The sequence below is a fragment of the Heterodontus francisci genome, chromosome 47, assembly GCF_036365525.1.
Source record: "Heterodontus francisci isolate sHetFra1 chromosome 47, sHetFra1.hap1, whole genome shotgun sequence".
NCBI classification, from domain to species: Eukaryota; Metazoa; Chordata; class Chondrichthyes; order Heterodontiformes; family Heterodontidae; genus Heterodontus; species Heterodontus francisci.
The window spans coordinates 11,930,929-11,956,351 of NC_090417.1; the positions used below are offsets into that span (position 1 = coordinate 11,930,929).

Genomic DNA, 25,423 nt, shown 5'->3' on the forward strand with positions numbered 1-25,423 from the left:
CATTTGGTCACCTTTCCTCATATGTCCTTATTTGTGTAAAACTTGGTCTGGTCAGTCTCCAGCAAAGCACCCTGGGATGCTTCGCTAGGCTAAAGTTGCTTTATAAATGTAAATTGTTGTTGAATCTTCATTCTATCTGCTTGAATAAATCCAACACCATATAGTCCAGTTACCCAGTGAGCTACTGTGGAACTAGTTGGGGAACCATTTCCATAAACTGGGAGACGAGATCTCCCGGTCTATAACTCTGAGAATATACTATGGCCTAAATTCGATCTCCTCAGGTGCACTTAACCTATTTTATCTCAGATGAAGCAATGGGGAACTTCTCGGAGGTTGTGACAGAATGAATCCATGTTCGGCATCACAGCCAAGGCCAAGCAGCCTAAATTTAGGCCTTAAAATGAAGATTTGGTGGTGTTTACAACAAAACATAGAGCTTCCTGTGTTAAAACTGCTGAAAATGTCTGCATTATATGGAGCTGCCAACACTGGATGAATTCTTGGTGTGAGATTTTCACTTGTCAGCAGCCCACGAGAGATGGAGATTGGAGCCAAAAACACTTTAACTGCAGCAAATGTGGCAGCCGCATGAGATTTAAAAAAGAATCAATGAATATTTAGAATGGAAGAGTTCATCAGAGCAAGGCAATTCGTGATTAAGGGTTTTTTTTCGTCTTGTTGGAAGAAGTGCCGGTTTGGATTGGTGAGAATGTGTGCCGTGTGCATTGACTTACAGAAGGTGTTTGATAAGGTGTCTCACAGGACGCTTGTTGACAATAACTCTGGTCTCTGACATAAGGGCAAATGTAAGAGCAGGTAGAGAAAGTTGGCTGGCAGACAGGAAACAAAATCACAGTCAATTGGTATTGCTTGGAAGGTGGGGTTTAAAGAAAGAAAGAACTTGCATTGGTATAGAACCTTTCACAACCTCAGGACATCCCAGAGTGCTTCACAGCCAATGAAGTACATTTTAAGTGCAGTCACTGTTGCAATGTAGGAAATGCAGCAACCAATCTGCGCACAGCAAGCTCCCACAAACAGCACTGCAGTAATGACCAGATAACCTCTTTCCCGCGAGGTGGAGGTTGGTTGAGGGACCAGTATTGGCCAAGACACCGTGGGGGAATAACTCCGCTCTTCTTAGTAACGGTGCCATGCCATCTTTTCTGCCCACCTAGAGGGCAGATGGAGGCCTTGGTTGAACGTCTCAGCTGAAAGATGGCATCTCCGGCAGTGCAGCGCTCCCTCAGTACTGGACTGAAGTGTCAGCCAAGATTCTGTGCCCAGGTCGCTGGCTGGTGTAAGCCAGGGGTCAGTCCACTTCTGTCAACAGTTTATATAGTTGCATGCTATTCAACCAGAGGGGCGAGCAGAGTTGAGGCAAAGCCTATTTTCAGCTTCCGCATATGAATGGAGTGGTTGGATAAGTGACAGATCCAGTTCAGTTCATTGGGATAAAGATGATATGGGAATCTCTGCTAAGGGTTAAAGATGAGCTGAAAGAGCGAGGGATTTTCAAAACACAATTTCCAGAAAGTCTGATTATAGAGAAATCCATAAAGGCCATTCACATTTTACAGCTAGTGACGTACTTTTGAAGTATAGTCACTTTTGTCATGTCGGAAATGCAGCAGCCAATTTGCAAACAGCAACGTGATAATGACTAGATGATTTGTTTTAGTGATGTTTGTTTCGGGATACAAAGTGGCCAGGGCATCGGGGAAAACACTGGGAATTGTATATTTAAACCCTTGAGGCTGTCTGCTCATTTGCATTCCTCAATGTATGCTCCCATTTCATTTTCTCCCAGTACTCCCAAAATCGTAATGCTCAAATTATACAAGACAATTAACGGAACAGAGTTATACTGTGTGCAGTTTTGGATGCCCCCTTACAGACAGGACAATAAAGCCACAGAGAGTGTACAGAAAAGGTTCTTGAGGGTGTTGCGAGAGATGCTGACCAGTGATCGGGGGGAGAGGTGAGGTCCTGGGACAGGAGCTTTGTGTAATTATAAGTGGGTTTTTGTAGAGCTGAATAGGTGACAACAAATCCTTCTGGGTTTCATTATTGACTCATTTAAAATAGGCATTAAGGAATGCATTCCCAAAAATCAGGCACAGGCACAATGAACCAAATGGCCTTGTCCTGTGCTGCATCATTTGATGATTGTATGATCCGAATGCCCTGCTTGTGTCTCTCCCACAGCATTCATTGCTTCACATACATGTTTACTTTTTTCCAGTGCACCATGAAACACTTTGTTACAGGGAGTGGTTGAGTCACAGAATTGTACTTTTTAAAAAAATGATAAAAGTAAACAGCGCAAAGATTGGGTTGCATGGAGAGAAGCCTTGGGGAGGAGGCCTAAATTTCTGGCCCGGTCAGTTTAGCAGAAGTATCATTTGAGCTGTCATGGTGGGCAGGAAGTATTGCACGCTGGGGTGAGTACTGCACTGCTTTCTGGGAACATAGCCCCTTCAGCCTGTTAGGACATTCAGTAAGGGCATGGCTGATGTGTGACCTAACTCCATTTTCCTGCCTTTTTCCTGAATACCTTTTGGTTAACAAAAATCGATCAATCTCAGAATTAAAATTAAAAATTGATCTCTCATCACTTGCTGTTTTGCGCAAGAGAGTTCCAAACTTCTACCACCCATTGCACGTACAAGTGTTTCCTAGTTTCACCCCTGAAAGGCCTGAATCTAATTTTTAGATTATGCTCCCTTGTCCCTGGACTTCCCAACCAGCAGAAACAGTTTCTCTGTACCTCCCATATCTATTCTCCTTAATATCTTGAGAACTCTGATCAAATCACCCCTTAACCTTCTAAATTTCAGAGAATAGAATTCTGGTTTGTTCTCCTTTGCCACCCAAGCAAAAGGATAAGCACTGGCTGCTTTCCCAGCTTCTACTATTGTCATTCCCTCACCAAGTTCACACAAAAAACAACTTGCATTTATATTGCGCCTTTAATGATCTTGGGATGTCCCAAACAGCTTCACAGCCCATGAACTGTTCTATTTTTCAAGTGCAGTCACTGTTGTAATGTAGATTACGCAGCAGCCAATTTGCGCACAGCAAGCTCTCAAAAAAAAAAATTGAGACATGACCAGATAATCTGATTTCTTGAAGTGATTTTGGGTGAGATAAATGTTGGCCAGGGGGTGCCCCCTGAGATCGCAGAATGCCCTTCAACCTTCATTATTTACCTGCGAGAGCAGATAGGGCCTCGGTTTCGCATCTCAGCTGAAAGAAGCACCTCTGACAGTGCAGCACTCGCTCAGTAGTGCACTGGAGTGTTAATCTAGATTCTGTTGTTAATTCTCTGGAGTTGGACTTGAGTGCATGGCTGTCTGACTTGGATGAGAGTACTACCACATTGAGCCAAGGCTGACGTCTACTCCTGGGGAGGTGTTGGCTCCCTCAGCACACAGTGATTTTAGTCCAGCCTTGTCCAACTTAGCTCTGATGGTAGAAATCATTTTCTTTCTATTTAAGCATCTTGCCCTGAATGACTGCGTTGTCTGTTTGCTCTGTTGCTCCTAGCTGGTCTCGGGAATTTGTTCTGACTGAGCTCTACACGTCAGGAAGTGGAGAGGTTTGATCTTTGATCAGTGCTGAGTTAGCTGATCAAATGGGGTTCCATTAGCGCATTGGTAATGAAGCTACGGAGGGGTGGAATTTGGCATAGTTTGTGCTTCGGATCCCTCTCCCCACCACCACTGACCACCCCCACCCCCAGAAAAGGCTGTTAAAATTCCGCATTGCCCCTCCGCCTCAGTAAAATAGGCAATTGATAATCACAATGGAGAGTCACGTGATGAATGGACAAGATACCGGATCATCTGGCTGACTTTGTAACCGTACCGTAGAATCATAGAATGGTTCCAGCACAGAAGGAGGCCATTTGGCCCATCGAGTCCATGCCTTCCCATTGAAGAGCCATTTAGCTTGTCCCTCTACACATAGCCATGCAAATTTTTTCCTTCAGGGATTTAAGCAATTCCCTTTGCCCAGATTGAATTTCACTTCACCATACTCTCCAACAGTACCAAGGCAAAGAAAGGGGGGAATAAAGTGTGTACCTTCAGCAAGCAGGGTGAGGAAGCTGTAGAACAGGCTGTGTGGGAAGTGCTGGAGTCACTGGCCCTGTCAAAGGGAGCTGGCTGGTGTTGGGTTTCGTTCTCCTCGTGCTCCGTGACCTCGTCACTAACAGTGCCAAATTCTATTCTTCACCAGTGACTCAGCCACTTTGCTTAGTAGCACAAGCTCATGTGTGCATTTCACAAAGTGCTATATTTCACCAGCTTTCCTCATTCTTTATTCACAAATGACTCCATTTGAGGGCAGGAGGAATGGTTAAGGAAGGGATGAATAGAACCATAAAACGGTTACAGCACAGAAGGAGGCCATTCAGCCTGCCATGTCCATGCCAGCTCTCTGTAAGAGCAGTTCAGCTTGTCCCACTCCCCCGCTTTTTCCCTGTAACCCTGCTAACTCTCAGGCAGTGAATTGCAGGTCTGAACCACTCACTGCGTAAAAAAAAAACATTTGTCCTCACGTCACCTGTGGTTCCTTTGCCATTCATCTTAAATCGATGTCCTCTGATGCTCAGTCCTTCTACCCATGGGATGTTTCTCCCAATCTTCTCTGTCCAGACCCCTCATGATTTTGAACGCCTCAAGGCCGAAGGGTGACCTTATAGACGTCATCATGATTATACAAGGGTTTGATGGGCTAGACGTACAGAAGATGTTTCCACATGCAGGCAAGACCAGAATTAGGGGCCGTCAATATATGATTGTTAGTAATAAATCCAATGGGGAATTCAGACGCAGGTTCTTTACCCAGAGACTGATTTTTTTTTTTTTCCTCCACAACCCCAGGAATAAAGGGGAATTGATCCTCTACACTGAGGCTCCTACAGGGGAATGGCCCCTGTTGGGACACATTTGGGAGCTTCTGGCACCCATGGACCTTGACCTCAAAAGTCAACAATGCCCAGGGTAATGAGGAAATAACTTTGGTGAAAAGAAAGTTTCCACTGAGAACAGTTGTGCTATGTGCACTCCCTGGAAGGAATGTGATATCAGCACCAGTTTGTTACATCTCAGTGAGCGATTGTAGCATTTATTCTGATCTCAGAATTGTCCTCATCTCTTTCCTAGGAATGGACCCACCCATACGATACGTTCAACATGCACTCATTGGAGAACTCTTTGATTGACATCTTACAGAACGAGCAGGAACCTCTCAAAGGTGAGTCTCACAACCATCTTTTCTTGAGTATTTCCCCCATCACTGCTTGGGCACTCACCTCCTGCATGGTGACCTCTCCATATGGTTTGCTGCATCTGCTGAAGTGATCTCCCCTCACACATGCTGTCCCGTTTCACTGCAGGAAGGCTGAAATAGAAGTTGTATCTGCATCGGAAGAAAGAACTTGCATTTATGTAGCGCCACTCGCATCCTCAAGAGCTTCACAGCCAGCCATTCACGATGGAAGTGATAAACATGGCAATCTGTGGACAGCAAGATTCCACCACCAGCAAATGAACCAGCTGTATTCATGACTTTACATTTGCAGCTGCGGACTTGGCCATGTGAGGTCGGGTGGGGACAGGTTGTGGGTGAATGACAGAGATAAGCAGGACAAAGCAGCAATGTGAAATAGATATTAGCAGCCGACGTGTTTCTGGCTGTCAGCTCAGCGAGCTCCTGACTGAATCAAAAATGGCAGGCCTTAAGGCAACTGTCAGCAATGATTTGTCCACAGGGCTTGGTATGAACTAATTTCACATAGCAAACTCAGGATGTCCCAAAGGTCTTCACAGACCTTGCAGTGTTGTAGTGTAGGACACGTCACTAATTTACCCTCAGCAAGCTCCTATTAACAATCCAATCAACGGTTTTCTAGTGATGTTAGTTGAGCAATAAGTAATTGCTGCAACACCAGGAGAACTCCCTTGCTGTTCTTTTTAGTAGTGTCGTGGGGTCTTTTACACCCACCTGAGGGGGCAAATGGGGGGTCTCGGTTTAACATCTCCTCTCAAAAGAGAGTGCAGCGTTTCCTCGGTCCTGTACTGTTGCCAGTCGACATTTTTCTGCTGAAGTCTCTGGAGTGGGGTTTGAACTCACAACCTTCTGACTCAGAGGGGAGGGTGCTACCCACTGAGGTATAGCTGCCCCACCCTGCCTGTTCCAAACTGGAGGTATGCGAAAATGCTATGATCGTGGCCTCTGTGAGCGCTGAGGTAAAATACGTCTCAGTAACACCATCTTCTCCCTCCCACCCAATTGTCTTCAATCTGGCAACCGACCCGTCTGCCACTGGAAACGGTTTCTCTTTTATTTATTCCATTAAAACCTTTCATTAATTTTGTCTGAATAATTTTGTAAGAACAGCCCCTGCTTCTTTAGCATTTCCATGCAACTGAAGGCTGGCATCACTGCTACCATGCTTGCCAATCTCTACCACACTCCGACTCAGAACTGAGCCCGTGTCCCTTGTCTGTGTTCAGTTAGCCAATCTCAGCCTGGGTTTCAGTTCATCCAGAACCTGGCTCTGGGCTGAAAACAGCAGAAAAAGCCTGGATTACTGCTCCTGAAAACCCTCCAGTCGCAACTACTGCCTCGTGCATGTGTAGATGGGATCCAACTCCATGTAGCTGCCATTGTACGGTACAACAATCTACCGACACTGGTGAAGAACAGGAACTTAAGGTGAGGGAGCTAAAATCCCATGGACTTGTACCCTAGCAGGAGAGTGGAATATCCAAGAAGTCGAGCAGGTTACTTGGAATATGTTCCCAAATTACTGGAATGTTGGATGTGGGACAGTGGGATTAGATTTGGATTGCTCTCGTAAAGAGCTGGTACTGACGTGATCAATGAAATGGCATCCCGTTTGTGATGTAAAGTCTGTTCATATCGAAGCATTGAACTGCAGAAGCTCACTGGTCACTGAGCAATCTGAACAGCTGATGCCAGCTGATGTAGAGAGCAGTGCATCAGTGTCAGATAGTCGTAGACTGTTTACAGAGTTGCCTGGGGAGGTTGCTGTACTGGGTGTTTCTCCATCTTCTCCACTTGCTGCGTTCAATATTTCACGGCTCTCTAGCTAGTTAGAGGAGTGCGGAGGCAGCCCCTCTGTGTAGAACCTTCCTCGAGGGCTGGCGCTCAAGTATTGGCCCAGTTAGATCACAAATAGGACAGGAGGGCTGTGGGCAGTGTTCCAAGTTCCTTATGGCTGCTCGCAACCTGCCAGTAACAGCTGTTTGACAGCACACAAACAAGAGAGGGATCAATCTTTTGCTTCCCTCTGCAGCATATGTACATTTTGTTATTGTATGTGCACCACTGTTGTGACTTGGCGATCATAAATGAACACCATGGTTTGAACCAGTACATGATGAAGACCTTGGTATAAACCGCACAGACTGCATCTCGTGTCATTTTGGTTCTTGGAGCCTGCTCCAGCGTTCTGTAAGACCATGACTGATCATCTACCTCAGTTACACCTTCCTGCCCTGTCCCCATATCCCTTGATCCCCTTACTATCCACAGATCTATTTGACTTGGATAAAGTCAAGGACTGAACATGCACAGTTCTCTGGGGTAAAGAATTCCAAAGATTCACAACTATTTGACTGAAGAAATTTCTCCTCATGTCAATCCGATATGGCTGACCCCCTTATCTTCAGACAGTGAACCCCCCCCACCCCCACAGCTCTAGACTTCCCAGCCAGTATTATATAGAATATATAATATCTTAGATATAATAATAATTTAATATTATAACCCTCCTGACACCTTATATGAATGACACCAGGTGGTTGGTCAACCTGTCCCGGACCTCTGCCAATTGGGCAACAGATTTTCTTCCAATTTCTTCATCTCTTGTAGGAGGCACTTGGCTCTTCCAAGTCATGCAGTAGCGTGCAGAAATCTGTCCCACCAGGGCGCTTGTGGTCCTCCTCACAAGAGAATCTTACAACACAGAGTGAGGCCATTTAGTCTGTCATGTCTGTGTTTGCTGCTGTTAAAAGGCTGTCCAATTTAGTCCCACACCCTAGCCTTTCCCCATGCAATCCTGCAAATTCGTCCTCTTTCATTGCATGCTCACTTGCCTTTTGAGAGTTGCTATGGGATTTTTCACGTAGTGCGTTCCGCATCTTAACACATCTCTGTCTGAAGAAAATGCTCCTCATTTACCCTGCAGTTGCTTTGAATTTATGACCTCTAGTTACCAACCATTGGCCAGAAGAAGCAGTTTCTCCCTACTTTCTCTATATCAAAACTCCTCATTTTGACTATCTCCATTAAGTCTCCCCTGTTCTATTCCAGAAAGCCAGTTGAAGGATAGTATTGGAGCCAATCTTTACTCAGTCTAAAATTTATTTACGGAGTGAAACATTACAAGCATGCACCTCCTAACTCAAGCATGCCACCGGTTCAGCAAGATTCTCTTCATATCTGTTCAAGCAAAATCGCAATTAAAGCTCACCACCTGCATACAAGTAAACACAAGTAATATACAGCTGCCATCCCCTTAACTGTCTCTGCTCGAAGGGAGAACAATCCCAGCTTCTCCAATCTCTCCACATAACTGGAGTCCTTGATCCCTGATATCATCCTGGTAAACCTCCTCTGTACCCTGTCCCAACAACAACAAGAAGAATTTGAAATTATATTGTGCTTTTAACAAAGTATAACGTCCCAAGGCACTTCATAGGAGCATTATCAAATGATATTTGATGCTAATCCACATAAGGAGACTTTAGGGCAGATGACCAAAGGTTTGATGAAAGTTGCACGGTTTAAGGAGCGTCTGAAAGGAGGAAAGATTGGAAAATAGGCTTAAAAGTTTGGAGAGAGAATTCCAGAGCTTCGAGCCTTGGTAGCTGAGGGCATGACCATCAGTGGTGGAGCCATTTAAATTGGGGATGCTCAAGACACTGAGATCTCAGAGGGTTGTCGGGCTAAAGGACAAGGCACGGAGGGATTTGAAAACGAGGAGGAGAATTTTCAAGTTGAGACGTTGATTAACCGGGAGCTAATGCTGAGCACAAGATAATGACGAAGGTGTAGAGACATCGTGAGGGCCTTTCAGGCTACATGGTTCCCTTGCCTCCCTCCGTCCCCTCCCTCACTTGATTGAATATGGAATAATTAATGTGAATTTCATCGCTGCCCATCTCTCTCTCTCTCTCTCTCGCCGCAGGTCGATCAGCTCTCTTCCCTGTTGAAGATGGCTTCCTTGACAACAGCCAGGGTGATCAGTCTTTATCTTCAGGCTTGAACTCTCCGGCGCTCAGTCAGAACGGGAAACCCGGAGAACGATATTCCCGAAAGGTTTTTGTTGGTGGTCTGCCTCCTGACATAGATGAAGGTGAGTTGACTGTTCTGGTTGTAACTGATTCAAAGACTTCAGTACTGTCACTATATTGACCACAATTAACATGTGAGAGGAACTCAACAACAAGTCTCTCTGGAAAGTAGCTCTAGTATCAATTGGTTAATATATGTTTGGGAGGAGTAGGGTGGGACTGTTCTCTGTCTATGTGGCTGTGTATAGATACCATATCTTTCACCTCACAGTGCTTAGAATGCCTGCTCTCCCATATGCCTACATTGATGATGCACAGCAGTTATAGTTAAGGCGATGTATGGTGGGTATGGGAGCACCATGGTTATGTTTCTGGAATAGTTATTCAGAGGCTGGGACCTGTAACCCAGAGTCATGAGTTCAAATCCCACCACAGCAGTTTATCAAATTGAATTCAGTTCGTTAAATAAATCTGCAGAAAAAAGTTGTTTTTTTTCCTTAAAAGCCCAACTGATTCATGAATATCCTGACCTGGCCTATGTGTGACTCCAGACTTCAGACAGTCCATCAATTGCCATCTGTTCATTATCACCGGGTCAAAATCCTGGAACTCCCTTCCTCTTAGCACTGTGGCAGTGTCTCCGCCTTGTCAAGGGCAGTTAGCAGTGGGCAGTAAATGCAGGCCTTGGCATGAATAAACAAGTTGGGAGGCATGTTTTGCCTTTTAAAAAGCAGAATGTGCATGTCTTAAAAGAGGAGGCAATGTGTAGGACAATTGAGCACTGTTAACTTTACAGCACAGCCACAAATATCAAATTGCCCAGCTGTCTCCCTATGTATCACCCTCTCTCCTCCTGTGATACAAGTACTTTCCAATTTTCTCCAGAAGATGAAATTAGTTTCTGCTTGTGACTAAGTATACCTTGTGTCAAGGAATTTCCTGGTAAGAAGTGATGATTTTTAAATTGATGACCCCTGACCACTCCACCCAGACAAAGTCTTTTCAAACCCAGTGTCATTTCTTAAAACCTTTATTGCATCATCTATTAGTCTTCTCTGCCACAGTGGAAATAGTCCCAGTGTCACAAGTCTGTCCTCCGAACTGAAGTTTCCCCATTGCAAGCACCATCCCAGTGAATGGACGCTCTTGAGCTTTGAACAACTGTGAAGTTTAATTCGGGTCAATGTCATTACTTCTTGTGCTGTGTAAAACTTATATCATTGATTTTTTTTTTTAATACCGACTTGGTACTAACACTTGGCTGAATTTTTAGATGTGCGCCGCTGAGCCACCACAATATTTAGTGCGGCGGCTCATTTACATGGAGGGGTCGGAATGCCCACCCCCGGTGATGTAGAGGGGGCGGGCACTCCCTCCCTGGCAAAGGCATCGGGCGTCATTTTTGAAGGAATTCAAGCCCTTCAGAGCCATTTAAATTTTTAAAGGTCCCGGTCTGCAAAAAGTAAAACTAACATTTTCATAGCACTTTGATACCACTCTCCCACCTCCCCAAATGAGTATTCAATCTATAAATTGCTTCTTTCCCCCCCAAATTTTTTTAATTCCAATCCCAAACTCCCCCTTCTCCCCCCCACCCCTGAACTTAATAAACTTTGACCCTCAACCCCTTCCCGCCATCCCCCCCGCCCCTGGCTCTGAAAACTTCATTCCTCACCCACCCCACCATTGTTCTACCTCGGATCTCCGAACGGAAATCCAAAGGCGTGCGAGTTCTGGCAACAGTCCGGAATATCGGCGTGGGACAGCTGTCAGGATAAGGTCAATGATTCCACATTAATTAATATTTATTCAAATTTTGACTTAAAGGTTCCGTCACCAAGGGGTGGGGGGGCCACCATGAGGCCTTGCCACCAACGGTCATTTGGGGTGGGGCCTTCCCGGCGTCGAGGTCTGTGGCAGGCCTCTCCCAGAGGTATTTCCTGGGCTCCCCTGCCACGACCCCCGACATCAGGGAGCTGGTAAAATCCAGCCCTCAGTCTTGCAGTTTTCTCCCCGGCCACAACTTTCCTTGTCTATGCATTGAGTGTATTCTCCCATTCCCTGTTGCCCCTCCCAAAATGCAGTACTTGATTCTTTCCCACGTTGAATTGCATCTGCCCTGTATTTGCACCATCCTTGCAAAAGGACTTAACTCACCATTAGCAGTGTGCGATCGACTGAAGAGAGTTCTTTCAGCAAATGGTGCATCAGTACAGGGAACTGTAAAAGACAATGTGGCAACATTGGTATCTGGATTGTGGCAGAAACACAGCTGTTCCCAGCCTCAGGACAAATTTTGTAATTAGGCCCTTCGAACTGACGGAAGAATCGCTGCTTGTTGTATCAGCGATGGGGCTATGTGGGACGTGCAGGTATCCCTGCTTCTCAAAACAATTCTGAAACTCTTAAACTCTGATATCCTATATTTGAAATCCATGGAGTAGCACTCGTCCCACTTCCACCAACACGCTCCAACTCTTTCACCGGTGGGTTGAGCTGCTATCTGCAGACTGGACTTAGCTCAACAGTTACCTCATTTGGGACACTAAGGCCTTTCATGTGATTGGCTCAGGCAGCTCATGTGGTTGAGGAGCATCGGAAGCCAAACTTCAACATAGCCACGTTGTTGCCTTGTTCAAGCCAGAGACATGCGGACAGATTACTGTTTAACTCTTAATCCAAAGATTAGGACTGCCTGGGAGTTGGGGGTTGGCAACAGCGGTCGTCTGCCCAGCTCTCCCACTGTCTCCACTGTTCCAGAAGTGACCAACTCTCTGTGAAAAGAAGTGATTCCTAACAACTACGTTACTCCTATGCTTAAGTAGCCTTATACTGGTGTCTCGAATCCAACCTAGTTTATATTGGTAACTCAGGATCTTGAAACTCTGTATCAATCGAGTGCCTTCACACCACCATGTAAGGGGAAGTAAAACTGGACACAGTGCTCGAGATGAGACTTGAACAAGACCGTGGACATAGGGACTATTATATTTCGTTAGCCACGCACAACCTTGTCTCATCCATCAACAGTTGCTGTGATGCCTTCATTGAGATGGTGAACAGCAACAGCCCCAGCATCCCACCCGTGACTGGTCCCCACGCAGAATTTCACTGTCAATAACTGCCTTTGGCCGACCAGCCTGCAACAGTTCCTTTTCAATCCCGAAATCTGCCTCGTGGTCCCACAGCGTGTCATCTTAGTTTGTAGCCCATGACAGCATGACATAAGTGCATTTTGGAAATCAAGACATGATCATCAGGATAACTACATGCACCAACCTCATGGTTGCCTCAACAAAATTCAGTGCTACTGGCGTGATAGAGCCTTCTCTTTCCTCCTGAGGTTCCTGACCTATCCCTTTTCGATCGAGGTGATTAGGAGCCTCCATGTATAATACCTTCTAGCAACCAACGAATAAGGCAATTAAACTTTTCCAGATCTGACCACCTCTTTTTGTTTGTTCATTCCACCAAGTCTTCTAACCAGACAACAGGTGCAGTTCTGGACCTCAGTGAGATGTTAAATATGTGAACAAGGGCCCCACTTCTTAGAGCTCGCTTAAGTGAATGTTACCTGCTGACTAATACACTATACATAACTAAAAATGAACTGGTTATGTCCTTTGACTAACTTCCAGGAAGCCCAAAGGATGTGTGTGCCTATTTCTTCTCTGATTTGGTAGAATCAGAGGAACAGGAGTTGGCCATTTATCCCCTTGAGTGAGCTCATGGCTGATCTGAGGCCTAAATCCATGTATCCATCTTCCCCCAAATCCCTAAATAGTTTGGTTTAACAAAAATCTATCAATGTCAGATTTACAATTAACAATTGACCTGGCAACAGCTGCCATTTGTGGATGAGAGTTTGAAACTTGTATCGTCCTTCATGTTCCCGAGCAAGAGCCAGTGCCTTCAGGAGAGGAGTGGAGATGAGGGGTACGTGTATCTGATATTCTTCCCCTTTTATTTCTGTTTAGATGAGATAATCAGCACCTTCTGCTGTTTCGGACAGTTGATGGTGGACTGGCCTCACAAGTCGGGGAGTAAATCCTACTTTCCACCCAAAGGTGAGCAGCTATATTCAACGGAATTCGTGTTAGCGTGATCAGCAAACTGTATATTTGTCTGTCGTTATGAAAGAGCTTGCAGCCAGATGGATTGCTAAGTGCCTCCTGAGGTATTGAGCGCTGAAGAGCAGGAAAGGCTTCGATTGAGTCCTTGGCCACTGCTGGACTTGTTGATCTCTGTTGCGGGGTAGAATTGGCCTGAGCACTTTCGATGAAGTTGGGTTTAAAAAATCAGCTCTGCTTCTCGCTCCTCTTCTCTGAACAGGTGTCTCCAAAGCAATAGGATTTGGCCTGAAGCCAACTCTGCAGTTCAGCTAGATCATGGCTGATCTCTACCTCCAATTTGTTGACCCATCTTAGCTCCATATCGCTTGATGCCCTTGCCCAACAAAGTTCTTCATCTTGTAAATTTCACTGCTTGCTCTCAGCATCCGCCGCCTTTTGGGACAGAGAATTCCACACTTCCACTATCCTTGTAAACAAAAAAGTGCTTTGTGATTTGACTCCCAAGTGGCCCAGCTCTTAGTTTTAAGATGATGCCTCCTTATTCTGGATTCCCCACAAAAGGAAATAGTTTCTCGATATCTATACTATTGATGGTAGCATTTTAAAACATCTTTATTCCATACTTATCTGTCGACCAGTAGACAGAAATTATTAACTCTGCTGTCCTCAAGGACCTATCCTTGGATTCCTCCCATTTCTCATTTAAATACTGGCCCACGGCAACATTATCCTCAAACACAACACCAGGCTCCACGTGTCTGCCGACGACACAGGTTTAGCTCTGACCACTGCCTCCCTCGACCCCTGCACACTCTCTGATTTGCCATGCTGCTTGTTTGACATCTAGTCCTGCACAAGCGAAATGTTCTCCACCTAAATGTTGGGTAAACTGAAGCCATTGTCTTCGGTCTCTGTCACAAGCCCCACTTCCTAGTCATCAAATCCATCCCTTTCCCTAGCATCTGTCTGAGGCTGAACCAGACTGTTGGTAAGCTTGGAGTCCTGTTTGACCCCACGATCAGCTTCTGACCACATATTCGCGCTATTGCTACGATTAAGTAACATCGCTCGATTGTGCCCCCACCTCAGCTCATCTGTTGCTGAAACCCTCATCCATGCCTTCACTGTCGCTGGGTCAAAATCCTGGAACTCCCTTCCTAACAGCACTGTGGGTGTACCTACCCCAAATGGACTGCAACGGTTCAAGAAGGCAGCTCACCACCTCCTTCTCAAGGGCCATTAAGGATGGGCAATAAATGCTGGCCTGGCCAGCGTCGCCCACATCCATGAATGAATAAAAAAAAAAGGCCTTTGCTCCTCCTAGGCTACTTGACTATTCCAATGCGCTCCTGCCCAGTCTCCCAGGTTCAACCCTCCATAAACATGAGGTCTTCCAAAACTCTGCCCCTGTCCTACTCACAACAAGTCCCGTTCACCCATCATCCGTGCACTCGCTGATCTACATCAGTCTGGCTAGGTTGTAGGAAGAAGGGAAGTCTAAGTGGGGAAAGCAGTTTTGAAAGTCAATATATTTCGAGCTTCTGCGAGAATGAACTTAATGAAGAGTTTTTCCACCTTGTTTTGCAGGTTATGCTTTCTTGCTGTTTCAAGAGGAGTGTTCAGTTCAGGTTCTGATCGACGCCTGCTTTCAAGACGATGGGAAACTCTACTTGTGTGTCTCTAGCCGCACAGTCAAGGACAAGCCGGTGAGCATGAGAGTCGCTGACCCTTTGTAATGTGCTGTGTGCCTGTGCATTTAGTGTTCTGAGTTATTGACACTGTTACAATTACAACAAATGTATAGAAATGAATTTCACCCACCTCAGAGTGAGGTGTTGGTGCTGGGGATTAGAATAATTTCCATTTCAGGTATTCTGCACCAGCTTTCAGTTCAAGTACAGCACAGGTTAGATGCAGAGTGAAGGCCCCTCTGCGCTGCCCTGTCAGTGCCACACAACAGACTAGTGAGCAAACTTTTAACTCATTGAATAAAGGGGACGGTAGCAACATGGATACGAAATTGGCTGAGTGACAGGAAACAAGGAGTAGTGGTTAATGGATGTTTTCCGGGCTGGAGGAAGATTTGTACTGAAGTTCCCCAGGGAACAGTGTTGGGACCCTTGCCTTTCCTGATATATATTAATGACCTGGACCTTGGGGTACAGGGCACAATTTCAAAGTTTGCAGATGATACGAAACTTGGAGGCATTGTGAACTGTGAGGAGGATAGTGGAGAACTTCAAAAAGACATAGACAAGTAGGTGGAATGGGCAGACAGGTGGCAGATGAAATGTGAAGTGATTCATTTTGGTCGGAAGAATGTGGAGAGACAAGATAAAATCCAGGCTACAATTTTAAAGCATACAATCTACTGGTATTTATTAATAGGGGCATAGAGTACAAGAGCTAGGAATTTATGTTGAACTTGTGTGAGATGCTAGTTCGGTCTTAGTTGGAGTATTGCGTCCAGTTCTGGGCGCCGCACTTTAGGAAAGACGTGAGGGCATTGGAGAGAGTACAGAAAAGATTCACGAGAATGGTTCCAGGGATGAGGAACTTCAGTTATGAAGATAGATTGGAGAAGTTAGGACTGTTTTCCTTGCAGAAGAGAAGGCTTAGAGGTGATTTGATAGAGGTGTTCAAAATCATGAGGGGTCTGGACAGAGGAGATAGAGAGAAAGTGTTCCCACTCATGAAAAGATCGAGAACGAGAGTGCACCGATTTGACTTGATAAGAGAAGCAAAAGTGACATGAAGAAAAAGTTTTCCACGCAGCGAGTGGTTCAGGTCTGGAATGTGCTGCCTGAGAGGGTGGTGGAGGCAGGTTCAATTGAAGCATTCACAATGGAATCAGACAGTTATATGAAAAGGAAGAATGTGCAGGGTTACCGGGAGAAGGTGGGGGAATGGAACTAAGTGAACTGCTGTTTCAGAGAACCAATGTGGACACGATGGGCCGAATGGCCTCCTTCTGCACTGTAATGATTCTGTCAATATGCAGAAGGTACTTAGTCTTACATGAGGGAGAGACTGTTCCTATTAACCACACCAGGCACGTGTTTATGCCTTGGGCTAATGTCCACTCGGTACTGGATTGAGAACCCAACTCATGCCATGTCGGACCCTTGCAGATATGGTTACCCAAATCAGTCTGCACTGGCCTATTGAGCCCAGGACAATCTGGCCTTTTATAACCTAAATTTTGAAGAATCAATTGATTTTGAAATGTCTGACATTCATTCCATCCACTTCCTTTGGCTGTATGTGTCTCCAAGCTGGTTAAACTAAATTAGTAACCAGTGAATTCATCAAATAACTAAATAAGTTTAGACAGACATGGTAGAGATGGTGGTGTGCCATGACTGCAGCATGTGGGAGTTTGTGGAATGCATTGAAGTCCCGGACAACCTTATCTGCAGTAGTGTCTGCAGCTTGAGCAACTTCGGCTCAGATTTACTGAGCTGGAGTCAGATCTGCAGAGATTGTGGGGCATCAGGGAGGGGGAGAATTACCTGCACACTTTATTCCAGGGTAAGTCAAACCCCTGAGGTTAAACAGACCTTTAGAATTGATCAGTGGTCAGGGACAGGAGGGTGCGACTGCAAGTCAGGCAGGTCTGGAGATCCAGGATGCAGTGATGAAGGAGCCTCAGCCCTTGACTTGGACCAACAGGTACGAGGTACTTGCCACCCGTGTGGATGAGAACAAGGATGCGAGGTGGATGAACAAACTGACCGTGGTACCCTGGTGCAGGATGCCATTCAAGTGAGGGGAGTGAAAAAGAATGTGGTAGTGATAGGGGACAGTATAGTCAGGGGGTTAGATACTGTTATCTGCAGCCTAAGGTTTTATTGCCTGCCCAGTGCCAAGTTTAGAGACATCTCCTCACAGTTGCAGATGAACTTAGAGCAGGAGGGTGAGGATCCAGTTGTCGTGGTCCTCGTAAAAACCAAGAACATAGGTAGAACTCGGAATGATGTTCTGCTGAGTGTATTTGAGCAGTTAGAGTCCAAACTAAAACACCGAATCTCAAAGGTGTTAATCTCTGGATTGTTACCTGAGTTGATTGGCATTGGGTCAAGCAGATTTGAGAATTCAACGCGTGGCTCAAAAAGTGGTGTTGGAAGAAGGGGTTTTGATTCATGGGAACTGGCACAATGACCTGGGCCAAGAGGGAGCTGTCCTAATGGGATAGGCTCCACGTAAACCAGCCTGGGACCAGTGTCCTGGCGAATCGTATAACTTGGGCTGTGGATAGGGCTTTAAACTTTAGAGGCAGGGGAAGGGGTCAGAGTGAAGCAAAATTTAGAAAGACAAAAGTCGAGGCAGTAGAGCAATGTAGCAATCTGGGTGGAGCCGAGCAGAGTTGGACAGTTAGGGACAGAGATATTAATGCTATTATTGCATCAGTGAACAAGGTCCGTGCACAGGATCATAATTTAAAAAAAATTTAAAGCGCTTGATCAGAATGCGCAAAGCATCCGCAATAAGGTCGATGAACTGGTGGCACTAATAGAGTTGAATGGATTTGATCGAATTGCCATTACACACACACGGTGACCAAAGTTGGGAAATAAATATTCCGGGGTACACAACATTTCAAAAGGACAGACAGAATGGAAAAGGAGCAAGAGTAACCCACATTGTAAAGAATGACAAAAGGACATTAGTGAGTAAGGATCTTGCCTCAGAAGATCAGGAAGTAGAATCCGTATGGGTGGAGTTTAGGAATAACAAGGGTCAGAAAGTGCTGGTGGGAGTAGTTCTCCCATTGAACAGAGCATTAATCAAGAAATAATTGGAGCTTGTAACAAGTGCAATTTAATCATCGTGGGGGACTTGGATCTTCATGTGGACTGGGCAAATTAAATTGGCAAAAGTAGTCTGGAAGATGAATTTCTAGAATTCCTTCATAACAGTTTCCTGGAATAATAGGGTTGTGGAACCAACTGGGGATAAAACTCTTTTAGATCTAGTGTTGTGTAATGAGGCAGGTTTAATTAATAATCTCATAGCAAAAGATCCTGTGAGGAAAAAGTGATCATCATACAGTTGAATTCTATATTGAGTTTGAAAGCGACACAGTCCAGTCACAAACAAGCATCTTGAACTTAAAGCCAATTCCATCGGTACTGCCCTGTGAAATGGCCTGGTAAGTCACTCAGTTTCAAGGGAAATTGGGGCAGCAACGCTCACATCCCAACAACGAATATTTGAAAAAAGTCATCAGAAAAATGCTGGAATCTGTTGGTAAGCCAGTTTTAACAATGCACGAAGGAAATCATTGTACAGTCAGACAAATCAACATGCTTTTACAAAAAGAAAATTGTGTTTGACATATTTATTAGAATTCTTTGAGGATGTAACCAGTCGGGTAGATGAAGGGGAACTGGCAGATGTAGTATATTTGCGTTTTCAAAAGGCATTTGATAAGGTGTCACACAAAATGTTAATACACAAGATAAGGTCTAATGGAAATGGGAAAGGATTGGCTGATGGACGGGAAGCAGAGAGTAGGGATAAATGGGGCATTTTCAATTTGGCACACTGTAATGAGTGGTGTGCTGCAAGCATCATTGCTCGGGCCTCAGCTATTTACAAACAACTGAGACAAAGAGACCGAGAGTGATGTATTGTCTGTAAACTTAAATACAAAGCTAGGTGGGAATGTAAGCTGTGAGAAGGACACAAAGAGGCTGCAAGCAGATATCGAGAGATTAAGTGAGTGGGTAACAAGATGGCGGATGGAGTATAACGTGAGCAAGTGTGAGGTTATTCACTTTGGTCGTAAGAATAGAAAAATAAAATATTTTTTGTAAGATGTGAAAAGATGTTCAGAGGAACATGGGCATAACAAGCTCGTACAGGCAACACAGAAAGTTAGCAGGCAGGTACAGCAAGCATTTAGGAAGGAAAATGGCATGTTGGCCTTTATTGCAAGGGGATCAGAGTACAAGAATAATTAAGTCTTTCAGCAAGTGTACTGTAGTTGGTTGAGACCACAGCTGGAATACTGTGTGCAGTTTGGTTCTCCGTATGTAAGCAAGGATATACTTTGGTTGGAGGCGGTACAGTGAAGGTTCAGTAGATTGGTTCCTGGGATGAGAAGGGTATCATTTGATGAGAGGTTGAGTAAATTGGGACTATACTCTCTGGAGTTTAGAAGAATGAGAGGTCATCTCATTGCAACATGGAAGATCCTGAAGGGGCTTGAGCAGGGTAGACACTGAGAGGTTGTTACCCCTGGCTGCAGAGTCTAAAAGATAGGAGCACAGCCGCAGGATAAGGGGTTGATCATTTAGGACTGAGATGAGGGGAAATTTCTTTATTCAAAGGGTTGTGAGTCTATGGAATTGTCTACCCCAGAGGGTGTGTGCATGCTCTATCGTTGAGACTGAGATCGATATATTTTTGATCTCTCACAGAATCAAGGGATATGGGGAGTGAGCAGGAAAGTGCAGTTTTGGGAGAAGATCAGCCATGATTGTATTGAAAGGCGGAGCAGATGTCAGGGGCTGAATGGTCGTCTCCTGCTATTTTTTCCCTTTATTGGGTTGGTTGGGCTATTGCAGAAAGGAAGAGTTCCTGGAACGTTTGCCCTTTGGTAGTGTGTGGGGGTCAGAGAGGAATTTCCCCGGTTTATATTTGCGTACATTGGCCGGAAGGTCAGACTTTTTGAAGATGGTGTGGCCAGCTGGTGTGGTAGGAGGAGTGAGTGAGGGTGGTGACGTGTGCAAATTGAACTTGGAACATGTAGGACAGACTGGATGAACTCGCTGGTCTTTGTGTCCATGGTCTTCACACGTGCCCTGCTAGTGTGAGACAGCAAAAATTACAGATGCATATTGGAAGGAAGAATGAGGAGAGGTGCAGTATTAGTTCAATGATACCTCTTTCAAAGGGGTTGCAGGAACAGAGAGACCCAGTTGTGTACAGAAACAAATCTTTGAAGGTGGCTGTGAAGTCTTGTTTAAAAAGAATACTTGGCTGTACAAACAGAAGCATGGAGTACAAAAGCATGTTTCTAAAGAACCAGCACTGGAACAATAGGATGAATTTTTACAGGATGTTCTTGAGTGAGTATCAGTGTTTACTGGATGTTCCCCATCAATTGAAGGTTATTTTGAAAGTAGTTTCTGCTGTGAATTTGTTGAATTCCTTTCCTTCGATCAGAGCCTCTCTTGAACATCCTCGAAGCCCCACTATTTTAGCTTCTTTCCCCCCTCATCTCTTGAAGTGTAACTGGAAACAGCTCCACCTTCCAATATCTCCCGAAGCAGCCATTCTTCCTATTGACGTCCACTAAACCTTGAACCTGGCGGGGAAGGAGCCAAGCGCAGAAGAGGGCATTAACCATCAATAGGATAAGCTGACCTTGCTGATTGGTTTCCATTTTTCCCACCCCACTCCACCTCCTCCCCTGCCTCCACTCTCGCCTTCATTCTCCATCTTCGTGCGCAGGGACTAAATTTTAATTGCGCTGGCAAAAGGAAGGGGTCAAGACACTCTCGTCCGATCGGTGTCCGTTTATCTGTTTGACGTCCTTGGTTGGGTCGAGAACAGCGCAGAACAGGAGCTGAACTTGAGATCTTGCTAATCTGTTTGTCTCGGCTCCATGGCAGTGAATTTACCACAGGTGCATGATCTTATTGGTTTTATTTCCCTTACCGGCCTTAGGTGCAGATCAGGCCCTGGAGTCTGAGTGATAGCGACTTTGTACTGGATGGTTCGCAACCTCTGGATCCCAGGAAGACTGTCTTTGTGGGTGGTGTCCCGAGACCACTGAAAGCTGGTAGGTTACTGGATACTGAGTTTATTTGAGAGGGGTCTTTGCAAGACTGTGTCAAATTGCAGTTAGCTCGGAAGGAAAAACCCATTCCCCTTGGCTTCTGCTAAAAGCCCAGCTCAAGACTGGGTGAAACACAGTAAATGGTTTATGTCTTAAGGGGCGTGGGCTAGAAATGGAAGGGAGGGGAGAAGAATGGCAAATGGGTATAGGGATTTGTAAAAGAAGTGAATTTGAGTCCGATACCAAATGCAGTTTATAACTTCAACATTTAGTTGCGTTTGACCACGTCTTTGGCATGCTCATTGTTTCCACAGAGATATAAATGTGATTATGCTGTTTTTTTTTTTCTCTGGGTAGAGCTGGAACCTTCATCAAACCTTTCGTTCTTGTCTCTTTCTACACATTGTGAAGGGAGACTCAAGATTATTATAGGTCTCGAGTCACACACACTGTCCTAGATGATTCATTATGGCATGGCAAGCGTTATTACAATCAAGAACTCCCCCCTCCACCACAAGTGTGGCAGTTCAGACAAAACACCAAATACCAGCTTGTTGCCACTCAGCATGTAACTAAATCACCGTGAGCCCATTGTACCTTTTCTTGTTTCAAGCCTGCCTTGATTATTTCCTTTCACAACATCATGACAAAGCCAACTGGCACAAACGAGCAGATCACAGAATCGTTCAAGTGCAGAAGGAGGCCATTCAGCCCATCGTGTCTGCACCAGCTCTCTGAAAGAGCATCTTGCAACTCCCGCAGGAAACAAACTGCATCATCAGCTCACACATTGATACATTGGGGTTCATTTCTAGAGGGATCGAACTAAAAGGTTATATGTGACTTATACAGAATCTTGGTTAGACCACACTTGGACAGTTACGGTTTCCATATTGTAGAAAAGTAACAGAGGCATTGGAGAAGGTGTAGAAAAGATTTACAAGGATGAAACGAGAACTGAGAGGTTATTAATATCACGCAAGATTGATCAGGCAGGGACCTTTTCTCGCCAGTAAAAAAAGATTTTGGGGTGACCTGATCAAGGTTTTGAAGATTATAAAAGGGTTTGAACGGGTAGGCCCAGCCAATTTGTGTTCCACTTGGAGCTAAGACAAGAACGAGGGGCCAGAAATATACAGTCGTCAGAAATGAATCCAATTCGGGTATTCAGGAGAAACTTTTTTTTCCTAGAGATTGGTTAGAATGTGGAACTCGCTACTACAGAATGTGGTTGAGCTGATTAGCAAAGGTGCATTAAAGGGGATGCCAGATAACCACATGAGAGAGGAAGCTTGGGTTGAGTGGAAACGCTGGCAGAGTGCAGTTGGACCAACTGGCTTGTTTCTGTGACATACATTCACAGAGTCATAGACTCCTTTATGGCACAGAAGGAGGCCATTTGGCCCATCGAGTCGATACTGGTTCGCTGGAGCAATCCAGTCAGTCCCATTTCCCTGCTCTATCCCTGTGGCCCTGCAAGTTTACTTTCTTCAAGTGCCCATCCAATTCTATGTAACTAATTAAACCCTGAAACATCTGGAAATGAATCTCTTTAACCAGTTCAGTATTCCGAGCCACAATACAAATCCACACATCAAAGGAAAGCAAAAACTTAAATAATGATGTTAAACCAATTCCTAATCCTATGTATTATCTCTACACAAACATTATCTTAAAGTAGCTTTCCTAACCAAAGGTTCTGGAGCCCTCTGTAAAAAAAAAAAATAAAAATCTGACACAGCATCCTCCTTTTCTCAACTTGTGCTCCAGCAACCTTTGAACTGAAAGCTTGCTGTCATTGGACAAGGCCCTTCCATCCCATCCTATCCCTCTGTGCTGAAGAAAACAACCATAAACCTATCCAATTTTTCCTCATAGCTGAAATTTTCCATTCCTGGCAACATCGTCCTATCTTCTGTACCCTCTCGAATGCAATCAGATACTTCAGTTGTTCAGATTGGTGCTCTGACAAGCATGCTCATCAGCACTTTGTCCAGTTGAAAAAAAATGACTGTAAATGAGAAAAGGAAACAAGTAAAAGTAGCTGTTGTAACTCCAAGGTTGATTGCCTCCTGCAAATAGTGCCCCAGCGACTATGAAGGAACAGCAGAGCATGTCCAAGGCAGGATATTGTGTGAATTCGAGGCGACAGAGTTCCTCTTGGTGGTGGTGGTAGGGGGGAATGCAGAGACAGCGGAGGAGGCAAGAGAGGCACTGCGACAGTAAGCTTGCTGAGTTGCTGCCATTCATGATCTAGTGGGTTAAAAATTCCTCCCCTTCGCCATTCCTTGATGCTGGTCACACTGTACGTGTAACTGGGCTGTTTGAACCTTCCATTGAGATCACCTTATGGACCAACACGTGAAACCAGTGTCCAGGTCTAACTTTCTGTGCGGTACGTTTCTCATTATGGCCTCGTGCATCAAATGAAACTTGTTTTGGGGGTGTGAGGGGTAAGGAGGGTGCGGGGTGATGTTGCAGAGTTTGCGAGGTTGCCCGGTAACGCTGCGAGTTTCCTGTTGCAGTGGAGTTGGCGATGATCATGGACCAGCTATATGGAGGAGTTTGCTACGCAGGCATCGACACTGATCCCGAGCTGAAATACCCTAAAGGAGCAGGCAGGGTGGCGTTTGCCAATCAACAGAGCTACATTGCGGCCATCAGTGCCCGCTTCATCCAGCTGCAGCATCGGGACATTGACAAACGGGTAAGAGCCCCTCATGGAGCCAGCTCACGATTCTTCTGCTTTGAGCTTTAGTGGGGAGATGGTGGCGTAGTGGTAAGCCCGATCTAATGCTCTGGGGATGCGGGTTCAAATCCCACCAAGGTATCTGTTGGAATTTAAATTTAATTAACAAATTTAATTCATTCATCCAAATCTGAAATTGAAAGCTAGTCTCAGTAATGGTGCCATGAAACTATCATCAACTGTCATTAAAAACTCATCTGGTTCGCGAATGCCCTTTTGGGAAGGAAATCTGCCGTCCTGACCCGGTCTGGCCTACATGTGACTCCAGACCCACAGCTGACTCTTAACCTCCCTGTGAAATGGCCTAGCAAGCCACTCAGTTGTCAAGGGCACTTGGGAAGGGCAATAAATGCTGGCTTTACCAGCAACGCTCACATCCCATGAAAGAATGAAAAAAAAAGAGCAGTGGAGATGAAGGGGAGATTTAATGGAGGTGTTTATTGCAATGAAGGAAAAGCCTTGTCTTTGTGCAACACCTTTCAGGACTCCCCAAAACACTTTGCGACTAATGAAACACTTTTGAAGTGTGGTCACTGTTGTGATGTCGGAAATGCGGCAGCCAGTGTGCGCACAGCAAGCTCCCACATCCAGACAATGACCGGATCATCTGTTTTTAGTGATGTAGGTTGAGGGAAAAATATTGGCACCAGGTGGAACTCCTCTGTTCTTGTTTGAAATAGTGGATTTTTTTATGCTCACCTGAGAGGGCAGATGGGACCTTAGTTTCATGGCATGCAGTTTGAGCGGGAGAATTGGGAGATACTGTTTGCATTGGCGGTAACCGGAGCAGGCAGCTTTAATGTAGTTGGCAAAAGAACCAGAAGGGCAGATGAGGAGCTTTTCAAAAAAAAAACGTAAGTTATGATCTGGAATGCACTGTCTGAAAGGATGGTGGAAGCAGCTCCAACAATCATTTTCAAAAAGCAGATAAAATATGTACTTCACGGGGGAAATACTGTAGGGCTACGGAGAAAGAGGATGTTAATGGGATAGCCCCAAGAGCTGGCACAGGTACGATGGGCCAAATGGCCTACTTCTGTCCTGAGAGATTCTATGCCGGCTCCCAAGCTGGTCGTGTTGCAACAGAAATCACCGATTCCATTGGTAAGTTTGGAAATACCAGCTTGGCACTGAATCTCGCATTGCCCGACGTCCTCCTGATCCCTCCTCCAGTCCAAACCTGAGCACGCCCTGCTGGCTGCCCTGAGAGGGCGGCAGGGAGCGAGGGTGCTGCCTTTTTGGGTGCATTGTCCTTTGGGCGAGGTGCTTAACCGAGGTTCCGCTGGTGGGAAAGATGACACGGATCAAAAGAGCGGGGAGTTCAGGTAGTCCATGAATCCCTCAACCAATGTCAAAACAAACGCCCCATGAATCAGGCCTTGTTGGTGGTTTGGTACAGTGAGCACAATGACTGCACTTCACTGTAACTCATTAGACTCTCAAAATTTCAGAGTGCTTTAATATAGATAAGGTGCTA

The 25,423-nt window shown here is 45.3% G+C and overlaps 2 protein-coding genes across 2 annotated transcripts in view; one reads left to right on the forward strand and one right to left on the reverse strand.

Annotated features, from left to right (window-relative positions):
* The window catches only part of LOC137357076 (cytoplasmic polyadenylation element-binding protein 3-like), a 37,496-nt gene that overhangs the window by 5,782 nt on the left and 6,291 nt on the right, over positions 1 to 25,423 (forward strand). The window contains exons 2-7 of the mRNA XM_068023065.1: positions 5,175 to 5,265; positions 9,230 to 9,397; positions 13,313 to 13,402; positions 14,996 to 15,114; positions 21,086 to 21,200; positions 23,723 to 23,904. Of these exons, the coding sequence (XP_067879166.1) occupies positions 5,175 to 5,265; positions 9,230 to 9,397; positions 13,313 to 13,402; positions 14,996 to 15,114; positions 21,086 to 21,200; positions 23,723 to 23,904 (765 nt within the window). The remainder of the gene's footprint in view (positions 1 to 5,174; positions 5,266 to 9,229; positions 9,398 to 13,312; positions 13,403 to 14,995; positions 15,115 to 21,085; positions 21,201 to 23,722; positions 23,905 to 25,423) is intronic.
* Positions 11,541 to 25,423, reverse strand: part of LOC137357075 (netrin receptor UNC5D-like) — a 442,899-nt gene continuing 429,016 nt past the window's right edge. The window contains exon 18 of the transcript XR_010971131.1: positions 11,541 to 11,555. The gene's annotated coding sequence lies outside the window, so the exon portion shown is untranslated. The remainder of the gene's footprint in view (positions 11,556 to 25,423) is intronic.